This window comes from Nicrophorus vespilloides, unplaced genomic scaffold (genome assembly GCF_001412225.1).
Source record: "Nicrophorus vespilloides isolate i.1.1-1 unplaced genomic scaffold, Nicve_v1.0, whole genome shotgun sequence".
Lineage (NCBI taxonomy): Eukaryota > Metazoa > Arthropoda > Insecta > Coleoptera > Silphidae > Nicrophorus > Nicrophorus vespilloides.
Window position 1 is genome coordinate 175,269 of NW_017098500.1, and position 12,573 is coordinate 187,841.

At 32.1% G+C, this 12,573-nt stretch overlaps 2 protein-coding genes across 4 annotated transcripts; one reads left to right on the top strand and one right to left on the bottom strand.

The window, feature by feature from the left end:
* Positions 1-688: 688 nt before the first annotated feature.
* Positions 689-2,685, bottom strand: LOC108562589 (UBX domain-containing protein 4-like). The gene is made up of 6 exons (XM_017920987.1): positions 2,492-2,685; positions 2,266-2,400; positions 2,029-2,178; positions 1,774-1,976; positions 1,056-1,717; positions 689-997 (listed from the first exon to the last, which is right to left on the bottom strand). The coding sequence occupies exons 1-6, from the start codon at positions 2,571-2,573 to the stop codon at positions 874-876; spliced, it is 1,356 nt and encodes a 451-aa protein (XP_017776476.1). The 5' UTR covers positions 2,574-2,685; the 3' UTR covers positions 689-873.
* A 1,304-nt stretch (positions 2,686-3,989) lies between these two features.
* On the top strand, positions 3,990-8,061 carry LOC108562612. Of its 3 annotated transcripts, none has more exons than XM_017921018.1 (3): positions 4,098-4,179; positions 4,424-4,706; positions 7,623-8,061. In XM_017921018.1, exons 2-3 carry the CDS (start codon positions 4,536-4,538, stop codon positions 7,893-7,895), a joined length of 444 nt encoding a protein of 147 aa, XP_017776507.1. In that variant the 5' UTR covers positions 4,098-4,179; positions 4,424-4,535; the 3' UTR covers positions 7,896-8,061. The 3 variants fall into 3 exon arrangements, with proteins under 3 accessions (XP_017776508.1, XP_017776507.1, XP_017776509.1); XM_017921020.1 differs by having other exon boundaries at positions 4,424-4,601; XM_017921019.1 differs by lacking the exon at positions 4,424-4,706 and having other exon boundaries at positions 3,990-4,179.
* Positions 8,062-12,573: the final 4,512 nt, after the last annotated feature.

Consider the following 12,573-nt stretch of genomic DNA (forward strand, 5'->3'; position numbering starts at 1 on the left):
GCTTCATGTGAATACAGTGTATCATGTTCAAATAATAGCTAACACCCAAGATATATAGTTAAAAGACCTTAAGAGTAGAAATAATTTTATATAAAAAAACAACTAAAAAAATATGAAAACAGCGACTTTATAATAGCCTTTGATTATAATTATTTAAAAAGATTGAATTATAGTTTTAACCATTATGTGTGGAGCAATTCAATTGAAGAGAACAACTAAATGATATAACATTCTATATGTTATAGTTGCGCAGTAAGCTAATTCCTCAACTGCATACTTCCTGTATATTTATACCACTTGAATTTGGTCTTTCAGTTAATCAGAGAATTCTCATGTCGAGTGCATTTTGACTACTTACATTCACTTTCTTTTCGTGTAAAACTCAGTGATTACTGAAGTACCGTTTCCAAGTAAATTCCTAGTAATTAATAAATATATATATAAATACCTTCAGACTATTAAAATTATATAAATTTACATGAATATATTTGATTCTGTTTTAAATTTATTTTTTTTTATATATATAACACTTTTTTAGCACAAATATTTCAAATATAATATATAGATTGTATAAAGACAAGTAAATACATCAAGAATAGTTATACTATTTGGTACCACAATATTATCTGTTTATTATTTTGTTTTTGTTTCCTTTAAGTGTGCAAGAGAAGAAATTTTCCACGCGTAATTGATTTTAAAATTTATTATAGTTAAAACTGTCTATATGTATACATTCATTCATCGAACGATCATGTTGCCATTCCGAAAATGCATAACATTAACAACTTATAGAACAATTGCTTCGAAATTCAATAAAGATATTAGGTAAACGAAAATATACAAGATACAGGGGAACAGCAACATGGCACAATATTACATTTGTTGGGTGGAATTTCCATTCCAGGTGTTATTTTCATCCTCGCTGTCCCTATCCGACAGCTTGTGCACGTTTCCTTGCCTCTTAATTACGGATTCACCAGCCTCCCTCTTCGGTGCTCTGAATGACAAAAAAAAATAGATTTAGAGATGTTTATTTCATATTATTTTAAACGCACCTTGGTCGACTCGTCGAGGCCAGTCTAGTATTGTTATCGTTACTCTGTCGCGGAGGATCTTTGAACAGGAACGATTTCATGTAGTTCCATATGGTGAAAAGTGGAGCCAACAACTGCCAGAAAATGGACAAGGATTGGTTTGGATTGTTTGTGCTCACGGTTGCACGTGAGACCGGCAGCACGAGGATGACAGCATTCGGGACCAATTCCAGATTTAAAAGAGTTTCGTTTGCTTCCTCCGGTTGAAACTCGCGGCGTGGGAAGGTGGTGGAAAGTACGAAGTTGGTGAAGCCAACGATCAAGTTTTCCTTCACGAAGTTGATGACCTCTTGGAGAGGCACAGAAGAGGGAAAATCGTGGGTGTGAGAACTACCATCCGGTAAGCGGAACTGAAGTCTGGAAGAGTTTGAATCGTTAGGTCGGACCCTCCTCTGTTGCACAGTGGCAGCTGCAGCAGGCGGAGATGCTGACATGCGAGCGGCTTTCTCTCTCTTATCTTCTTCAATTTGCCTGCGCACTTTGTCTCTGGCTTCCTTTTCCTCGCGTTTTTCCTTTTCCCGTTCCTCCATTCTCTGCTTGATCTCCTGATCCTGCTGCCAGCGCTTCATTTTCTGCACGTCGTGACCCATCTTGCGGCGCTCAATTTCCTTGGACTTCTCCAACTGCATCAACAAAATAATTTAATTTAACATTTACTAGCATTATATAAAGATATTACTTCTTCTTCTTCGACTTTTTTCATAGCCCGCTTCTTCTCGATCAGATCTTGCGCTAATTTCAGCTTTTCCTCGACGCTTAACGCGGCGTTATTCTCCTCGGGTTTTAAAGGCTCCGCAACTTCAGAAGGTTTAATAGAGCAGGCCTCTCCCACACACTCTGCATTACTGCTAGATGCTGCTGCTTCACTTTGTAGAAAATTTTCTAAAGTTTATAGTTTAGACATTGTAATCTCATAAGTAATTATAGCACATACCAGTTTGTATAGCAATAGGGCTTTCACCACCTTTAACTAAAATTTCATTGATTTTCTTCGCAAGATCTGCAGCATCCTTTGATTCTGTGACAATTTCCAGAGTGGATCCAGAACCAATGAAATAAATAGAAGGTACAGGCGTTTGTTTATCTTAACCTAATATTAAGGAAACATTTTACATTGCATTTTTCATTATATCTTATAATAATTTTCAAATTACTAAACTAAAAAGGATACAAATTTCAGAAAACTGTTGATGTGGAAGGCTATTCTCCTCCACTTTGAGAGTAATGAACTTTGGGTTCTCCAGCATCCCGCTGACCCTATCATCATCCAGCATCTTAGTCAAAGTTACAGACTTCTCATCCTTTCCTACAATCAAATTTATTCACATAAACAAACTGCACTTATTCATCATTATTATATTTTGTATGCATCTGCCATTGTTTGCTGTTGATGTTACCTTCAATGTAAACAACGAAGATCAGTTTATTTTGCGAGTACAAGGACACCGCTTCTGTGATGCCTCCTTCGTACCACTTCATCCTGATGCGATTCAAATGGGACAAGCTGTAAACACGATAATTTTGAGATCTAATTACACGTACTGTCTCTAGTACAATTTATCAGTGACAGGTAGTAGTAATAATGATTCACTGAAAGAAAATGTCAAAGTCATCTGACAACCTCTTTGACCAAATTCCTATGATTCACTTACCAAATATTTCAGATATCAAAAAATATGCACAAAATGTAATTGAATTATGATACAATCAACCTGAAAAGAGAAATGCCTCAAATTATTGATTATATAAAGTATTTTGAGCGTGTATGCAACTTACGAAACAGCGCAGTGCAAATAAAAACATATGTCAACTATACATGTTTGTAACATTGAGACCAAATTTAAAATACAATAGTTTTGTATTATATTAAATAATAATTTCATTGGCGAAAAGACCTGTGGTTAGTATCATTTTGCAATTAATTTCAACATGCACATATTTACTTTTTTGTTCATTAATACAATAATATTGGTAACAATAGTACTAATTATAATAATATAATCAATTTTCTTTATATGTTCGATGTGAGATCGATACTTTATGCCCTAAAAACATACTTTATTTACACATTCCCAATGTTTATTGTCCTAAATACGTTTTACATATCCGCATTGATGCATCCACTTCAGTTTTACGTAACAATGCTCACAATTTGCAATTTATCCAATAATTTTCGGCATATTTCAATATTCACCTTTCAATCAATTTTTATTCCAAATTTATTGAAGTTATTGATAATGTTTATTAAATTAGGACTTTATTTACAAATTTACTATTTGTTATCTAACAGTCTTTGGATACAAATTTGTAATTTTTTGTTCTTTTCTATAAGCATAGTTTTGCTAGTGTGAATTTGTCAGAATTTCATAACAGATGATTTTGTTCAGCTTTCAAACAGAAAGCTTCGGTAAGCTGGACCGGAAGTACGATATTGTGTTTTCGTACACGCGAACAAACAAAATACGAGACTCGGGGTTTTCTACATCTCATCTATTTCCCTTTTTGATGTGTGCTTCGTCTCAATAGATAAACTTATGCACAGATTCGACCTAGATTCGGAATAATTATGTAAAGCCGTTGAACTATGTTATGTTTTTATTTAATAATAAATTGTTGTATGCAAATGAAAGGTCTTTGAATACAAATCTCCATTTTGTATTCAAAGACCTTTCACATTGATAAATAAAAACGTAATAATGAAATGATTTTGACGCGTATAATTTGTAAATAAAATATTATCAATATTTATGTGATTATGATCAAGTTTGGAAGCTTTTAGGACACCCTATATGTATATTTGGTGTGTAATTTTCTTCTTGTTCATTTTATGTCCGTCTCTGGAATAGTGTTGGATTTCCACGAAGCAGCTATGATCCTGCAAACCTCGACGCAGAAAACATCAATACATTGGGGTAAAGCGCAAGCGTCGGGGCTCCGAAGCGTCGCGACGGACACAACTCGATGTGGTGTTCAGGCCTAATGTTTCATGTACGCGAGTTTCACAATATTTCGCTTGGATTTTACATACAGACGACGACCAGTGCCCTGTAAGATTAATCACAATCATTCATCGAAGAATAAAAAGGTATAGTCGAAAACGTAGTTACTCAGTTTACATTTAATCTTGTAGTTAGCTATTTCTTTAATTGTCTATATGTGTTTATTTGCAATATTGTGTTCCATTTTTTTCTTCCTGTAACGTGTCTCAATCTATTGCGATCAGTTGTGCGAACGTTGCACGGCATTCGGATGAGACCGGATAGATCGATAATATCAAAGCACGCGTGTTGTGTCCACGTTAACGAGGGGGCTAATTGAAGAAGTTTCAGGTGAATTGCAGCCAGCGTTGATTGCTGCGAATCCTGCACGTCGATTTGTATTGCTTCAGTGGGTGTCGGTGATCTGGTCAAGGTGGCTCCTTTCAAGTTCAAATTCAGCAGGATGTCCAAGTCGAACTCATCGACGAGGAGCAATTCCGTGGAGACGCAGGATAACTGCGACAGCGAGGTGAGCAGCCCACAGAACAACGTTCCGGCCATCCTGGAGGGCACCGAGGGTCAGGACCTGATGCCGTCCAGTCCTCCGCCATCCTACGAGTTTGTTTTGGAAGAAGTGAGTCCGTCATCCATACATCCATCCATCCATTTATCCATTAGTCCATCAATCCATTAAGTTTATTGTCCTCCCGTGCACAGACGCAGTCCTGATGATTAAACACTTTACGACTGCGGCTGCAGAAAGTAATTATTCTCGAGCGAATTTACTGAATTTCATCAACATAATCTTACTTAAAATTACTTTATAATCCTCGTCCATATAAGAACCTCACAAATCCACTTCAATTTACTTGTATTCAATTAAATTCCATTTCAGTGTATCTCAGGATATTACATAATATATACGCAATTTCTTTTTTACTACATCGAAATACAATTCAGATAAATTTTATTTGAACCATGTAAAATTGATGATTTAAACTTATTACAAGACTAATTAATATATACTAATTATGACTAACATACTGGGAGGATTACAATTAATTACTAGTATAAATATAGCTATAAACCAACTAATATGTTAAAAATTGTATCAGAATGCCAAACAAATAATCAACATTTTTGTAACTTATCAATTAGTAACAAGATGCATAAAGTGATATAAAATATAACACATTTATTATATTCATATAAAAATATTTTATACATAACTATCTAAATAAGATGGGTCTATATCTCAATCCCGACAACCGAAATACCGTCTATCGAAATCCCGACTATATCAAAATCTCGATAACCATAATCCCGATTGTATCAGAATCTCGACAACCATAATCCCGACTATATCAAAATCCCGACTATATCGAAAATTTTTACAATAACATTTTTTAATTATTTCGGAGCGTAGTCACCTTGTGCTACATTTTTATTCATAATAAACCTTTTTAATTACGAAATAATCTCAATACAATTAGATTATTAATTGTTGTTATTAATAACAAACTTAAAAGTGACTACGCTCTAGAATAATTTAAAAATGTTATTGAAGACATTTTCGATATTGTCAGTATTTTAGTACAGTTGGGATTATGGTTGTCGGGATTCTAATATAGTCGAGATTTTGATATAATCGGGATTATGGTTGTCGGGATTTCGAAAGTCAACGACTTTTATCATGTAGTTACTTATAGATAGTCATTAATGTTTTGAGAGTAATACATTATTTAAATTATAGTTTGGACAAGCGGGACACCCATTTCGGGCGTGACGAATGATCAATTCCAATTATCCATTTGTATATTAAACGTTTTCTCATTATTCAATAGTCCCAGAATTCGAATGAAACGTACAACCCCACACAGTCGATTTTCTAATTAGCACTCACTCATTGGATATTTTCATTATGAAATTTTAATTAACCAAATATAGAACAAAAGAAAAACTATATTCGACGATCGATGTTTTTTTTTTACAATGATCTAATAAATTATGTAAACTTTATATAAAATTAATAATAATTGCCAATAATTGGAAGATTTGTTAGTTGAGAATGAACGAATCTTTTTGAGCTATGAAATGGAAAGTCCATGTTGTTTGTACAGTTTTTAATGGATGTAGTTGAAGTTTAGAGGGAAGCCATTAAAGAAGCTGTATTGACCACGACCCACTTAGGAAATTGAATTGGATGTCCATTTCTTTCGCAGATCAATTTTCATGAGCTTTAAAATGGACAAGCATTTCTCTTCCACCCAATCTATATAACAAGTATAAAATTTACTACAACTGTTTGTTATATGAAAACTTGTATTGAAGGCTTTCTCGAAATGTTTATCTATTAATTCTTATTGACAAAATTTAAATGACAAAATAAATTGAAATTAATGAAAAAAAAAATGATTATAATTTATACAAAATTCATGACTCGTTTTCGTATTCAAATATATGCACTACGACTAAAACTTAGAAAGTAGCAAACATTAGTATTCACAGATTTTGCTTATAATTCCTTTTATTAACAGGAAAATCACGCCCACCTGAACAATATCGATGTAAGAACGATTCATATCAAATGCAGCGTCTCGATGTTAACGCCCTGTTAACGTATTGTATGCATAATCACGTTTCGCTTAATTCGACAAGAAACGCTCCTGTTCATGCAAATTACGTTTTGATTAGCATTTTTATTGTTATCTTGGCAAGACGCAAAGCTTCGTCCACGAGAATTCAGACATTAAGCGAAACAAATAACGACACTTAGGCAAATGTAATTTTCAAACAAATAACAACAAATAACAGAGCAACAACAACAACAACAAAGAGTTTAATTAATTTTCCGAATGATAACATCGCGAAAGAACAGCGAGAAACGATTTTTTTACGCACCCAGATAATGGAAGGTATAGTCCTTTACGTGTCAAATCATAATAACGGCTGGTTGATTTCCGTGCCTCGTGCTAATTCCATTAACCCCGAGCTCTGTTTTTTTTTTCTTCTTCTGGAGAACTTGAAACTATTTTCTTTAATCTCATTAATTTTCTAATCCCCGCAAAGCTTCGTAGGCGTTGCTTCTGATTGCATGCCAGATGATGAATGAATGAGTTCAGTCTTTGTGTTATTTTAGTATTTCTGTACAACACTAAATTCATTTTTTAACTGCCTCAAGTAATATACATCTGTGTTAAGAATTATATAAATTATATAATTTATTGGGAAATTGATCACAATGAACTCAATTATATCTAACGGATCAATATTTTAAGATGCATTAGTTACGTAAATATTGGGCACACATTAAGAGGTTGGTTTTCAAAACTGTATTCTTTACTAGGTATTTTTAATCTTCCATTTGTGATACAAAGTCTTAGTTGATGTATAATCATGGTTAGTTACAAGCCTCTTAAATAAGTAAGAAGTAAGTTTATAATGTAGCGTTAACTAGAATGTGTTAAATCTTTAGGGTCATCGATGCAGGTTAATGATGTATTAATTAAATTAAGTTTAGCAAGAGTTTAAATAGTGCGTTGTTTTGCAGACGAGATTGCAGAAGCAGGCCAGCGTGTCCACGCCAACAAAGGGTCCAGAAATCCTGCACAAATCCAGCAAGGAGCTGTACAAAGCCGTCGCGAAGCAATTCGGAATCACGTGCAAAATGTCGGATCAGTGTAGATGCTTCGACTGCCAAAGTCACTACTTCGACTGCGAGTACGAGCAGAACGAGCAGGAGAAGACGGACGGAGGACTCGGCGCTGGAACACCAATGTTCATATCGGAGGTGATGCACGGTACGGCCTGCAGTATCCTTTAGACACAGCCTTCGCCTTCCCCCCCTTTGGACAGGTTGAAGCAAACTTCGACTATTATTTTTGTAACATTTCGGGCGCAATTTAGAAGACCTGACGAATGTAACATAGTCTGATATATAGGTGCTTACAAAAAGAGAATCTCGAAAGTGTAGATTCCATTTAGACGAACAACATACAAATACAAATAACTTGGAAATGAGGCAGATTGAAAAATATGAGAAAAAAAGAAAGAGAGAGAGAGAGTTAAAGAGATGAACAAAACTACTACTATTGATGTGCTCATATTTTCGCACATAAATGTTATTAATGGTATATTCATTATATCATATATATATACAATTTGTTAAATATAATACTTGGAGGAGATGGAAGGAGAGAAGATATTATTGATAGCTAATTTGACTAGAAGACTATATAAATTTAAGATATATATATATTTAAAGAAGATGGAAAGAAATATTCTATTTCTACGAAGGATTCGACGATTTTCTCGAGATGATCCAAAACAAAAAAAAAACTGAAACAAAAAATATAAGTATTTTCATAAATTTTTCGCGAAAGCCGAAACTCTCCGGATATTTTTTCGTGCGTTTAATAAAAAAAAAAAAAAACGGTATTTGTATAATGAAGAATTGTAAAAGTATAATTGATAATCGATGCCCAGGCGCGTCTTAGTTTCTAAGAACAGACTGCATGCACTGACGGGTAGCATTTGCACAAATTTAATGCCTTTCGTGTACATAAGAAGAGATGAGTAAAGGAATTTAAAGAGCATGAATTTATTATGATGGAAATTTTGAAAACCTGCGTTTGGATTTGAACGATGATGAAGAGTTCGGGTTCGTCTTTTTTTTTTGTATGTTAATTTTTTTTTTTTTTGTAATTGTAACCATTTTCGTTACGCCTCCTGATTTAGGTGTGTACCCGATTTTTGATACCGGCCGCGAAAAGGCGCCGCGTTATAATAATGTATAGTATCATATTTTTATACTAAAAGAAAACGAAATCAAGTAGTTCGTGTAAGGAGCTTATTTCTCTGCGTTACGATTATCCAATGTTTACGAGATGCAATAACCTTTGATATTCTGTCAGTTTTTGTCGGTTTGGAGCGAGAACGGATATTGAGAATTGAAACGAATACAACTCTATCTCACAACAGCACGTTTCATGGAATTTGTGTGCATCGATTGACGAATTGGATGGATGAATTGCAAGAATGACTAACAATATTTTCGTAATAATTTTAAGATTAGGATGACTACGGAACGCGCTGCAAAAGAAACGTTTTCGTGCGTGTCGGAAGATTTTTTTAAATTTCGTATTGGAACTACCGGCACGTCAAGTTTTTCAGCGTTCAGGTCACAATTGTTAAGACCAATTTATATATAAATATATAATAAAAGTGGATGAACAAAAAAAAAATACAAACTTTAATTAAAGAATATTATATTTAAAGAAACTAACCAAAAGATGAGGCCTACGATTTTATTTTTATTGTTGAGTAAATTTGATTATCCACAAGATTATTTTCGATTGAGCCATTACGTGAATAAATTGAACAACTATACATTATTATTGATATTTTAGAGCAGCCGAGGCAAAGGGTGACAAGGATTTTGTCAATTTACGTGTCAATTTGTGTCGAGTTCGAACATATCAGAAAAAGAAATAAAATATATACTAAATTAATTGTATATTCGTTGATGTGAAATCATTGCCTTAGGATAGCGATTTTCCTCCGACTCCAAGAACGACAAAATGCTTACCATTCTTTGATGAAGCTTTCGATTTTCTTATAATGCAACAATCACGTACAGGGTGTGTGTAAATATTTAAATTAATGAAGGACAAATGATTTTTTTTACTGGAATATTTCTTCAAATGGAGGCAATTTTTGAATTATTAATTAAATAACGAAATTGAAAGAGAAAGAGAGAGAAAAAGAGATATGAAAGTATAAATCGTTCGGTACCTGTCTGAGAAAGAAATGTATTTTGTGTTCAACTAACAAAACAAACAAAAAAAAATAAGAGAAAAAAAATCAAAAAATTTGTTTCAAAGTTTTCACTCGTATTTCTGGGCCTACAGTTGTTTCGATTTCAAAGCACTTTTCCAACAGATGAAATTGATAATTGAACCGCTTTTACTTTCTAATATGAACAAAATAACATTTTTTTCCTAATGCAATGATACCATGCGATTCTAGCTAATTATATAGTAAATCGTGTATTTATAAAAATATGAAAAAGTAAGAATAAAAAAAAACGCCGAAGTTTCTAATTATTGATATTTGTGTTCACTATACGACTTACAACATAAATGAAATGGATACTATACGATTACATGGATGAGATCGTAGATTAATATATAAAGAATCTAATTACGAAACAACTTTTCAACTGTAATTTTAACGTGTATGTAAATAAAGTCTAAGCTGTGTACAAAAAATGAGTTTTTTTTTAAATTTAATTACCTTACACTATTTGTTAATTAAAATAATTATGTTATGAATTATTAATATTTTTTTATTAATTTTTTCACACCTTTAACAAAAAAAAAACATTCCCATGTTTTGTTGGATTTTTCTATAATTCACTAATTCGAGAAAATAGATTATTTTGCTCCTGTTGTATATATTTTAATGTGTTCAAACAATTAATGGATTTCCACTAATTTTTATTATTGATGTATAAAAAAGTTAAAAAACGCTATTTAATTCTTTAATTGGTTTTAGTTTTAGAATAATTTAAATAAATAACAGAAAAAATAATAAAAAAAAGTAAATAAATAATAGAAAAGTAAATTTTGAAATTTATAATACACGAAGTTAAAAGCGAGATAAAAAATATAATTAAAATGATTTAAAACATTGCCAATTATATCAATTTACAAGTTGTAAAATTAAAAAAAAAAATGTTGGGAAATATGGAAAGTTTTAAAAATGATTTTTTTATTTCTTGGAATTACATTTAACCTAACTGTGACTAACTCTGTTTGAATTTATAAGTTCATTTAAAATATATTTTTAAATTATAGAATTTAAATAGTTATAATAATGTTACTAATTAATGATTAAAATCCATACTAAAATTATATAAATATGATTGTATGATTGTTTAATTACATATTTATATTATTACAAATGTATTGCTTCGTCAGAGAATTATAAGAATATCGTTATTTTTCTTAAAAATAAATGTATCGTTTAGTTTGTAAATCCCGAAGTTCGAAATCCCGACTGTATGGAAATCCCGACTATATCAAAATCTCGACAACCATAATTCCGACTGTATCAGAATCTCGAAAACCATAATCCAAACAAACATAATCCCGACTATATCAAAATCCTGACTGTATCAAAATCCCGACTATATCGAATTTTTTTACAATAACATTTTTAAATTATTTCGGAGCGTAGTCACCTTGTGCTACACTTTTATTATTAATAACAAAAATTAATTTATTTGATTTTGTTGAATTATTCATAATAAACCTTAACATTATGAAATGATATCAAATACAATTAGATTATTAATTGTTGTTATTAATTATTAATAACAATTTAAAAGTGACTACGCTCCGGAATGACTTAAAAAAGTTATTTGTCTTCAATAATCCAGACTATATTAATTTTCGATATAGTCGGGATTTTGATACAGTCGAGATTATGGTTGTCGAGATTTCGATACAGTCGGGATTTCAAATGTCGGGATTTCGAACGTTGTGAATTTGATTGACGGTATTTCGGTTGTCGGGATTGCCATCGATTTTTCCTATGTAGTATCGGACTTACCGTTTTTAAAATAAATAGTAATTTTATCTTGCATATTAATGCATAGGCAACCAAATCATCACCCAAGAAAAAATCCAATAATGTTATGATTTAGTGGAAACATTACCATTTTTGATTATTATTGTAATATTATGTCAAGTTTACTATAAACATAAAGATTGAGTAAACATAATTAAATAGTATTTTATTCGTTTATATTTATATTAATGTAACAGTTTATATCGATATTAATGAAATATACATACATACCAGTGGCGGATTAAGGATATTTGGGACCCCAAGGCAGATTAATTTTCGGGCCCCCCAAAAATACTAAAAACAATAATAAATTTTAACTCTTTGGTACAATGGCGCTTTAAACATGCCTAGTGAGGCATTATTACAATTTTCTAGAAAATGCCTAGGAAAGAGGAATCACTGTTTCATTTTGTTGGTATGTCAAGGGATAAATCAGCAGAAGAAGTTTATGTTGAATCCATAATATCAGATGTTGATTCAGATGACGAAGTTGTCTGATTCAGTTGTCTAAATTTCTGGCCCTTCAGAGGGCTAAATAATATAAGAATATGTCTTTTTCGGTTATGCAAACCAATTAATCATGTTATACGAGGATTGATTATATTTAAAAAATACGTTACAGAAACCTTTGTTAATAATTGCGTAATCATTAGAGCTACTAAACATATACAGTGGAACTTCGCTTAACGTTCCAAAATTTCCGGATTTTTACTCGTATAGTTTTCCCAATTTAAATTCCGTTTATCCATTCCATGCCGGAGAAAAAAAGTATAACTTGGTCTCGATTTTTTATGATTTTGCTTTTCATATCTATGGTTATTTATATTCTTTATTGGGAGACATGCAAGTGTTATTAAATTTTGCACAAA

Bases quoted from the DNA above. Each gene is read 5' to 3' on its own strand.
- LOC108562589 (XM_017920987.1), bottom strand. From the start codon at position 2,573: ATGAAGTGGTACGAAGGAGGCATCACAGAAGCGGTGTCCTTGTACTCG. The intron at 2,401-2,491 runs GTAACATCAACA...ATTTGATTGTAG, and splicing joins CTTCGTTGTTTACATTGAAG to GAAAGGATGAGAAGTCTGTA. The intron at 998-1,055 runs GTGCGTTTAAAA...TTTGTCATTCAG, and splicing joins GCCTCGACGAGTCGACCAAG to AGCACCGAAGAGGGAGGCTG.
- LOC108562612 (XM_017921018.1), top strand. From the start codon at position 4,536: ATGTCCAAGTCGAACTCATCGACGAGGAGCAATTCCGTGGAGACGCAG. The intron at 4,707-7,622 runs GTGAGTCCGTCA...GTTGTTTTGCAG, and splicing joins ACGAGTTTGTTTTGGAAGAA to ACGAGATTGCAGAAGCAGGC.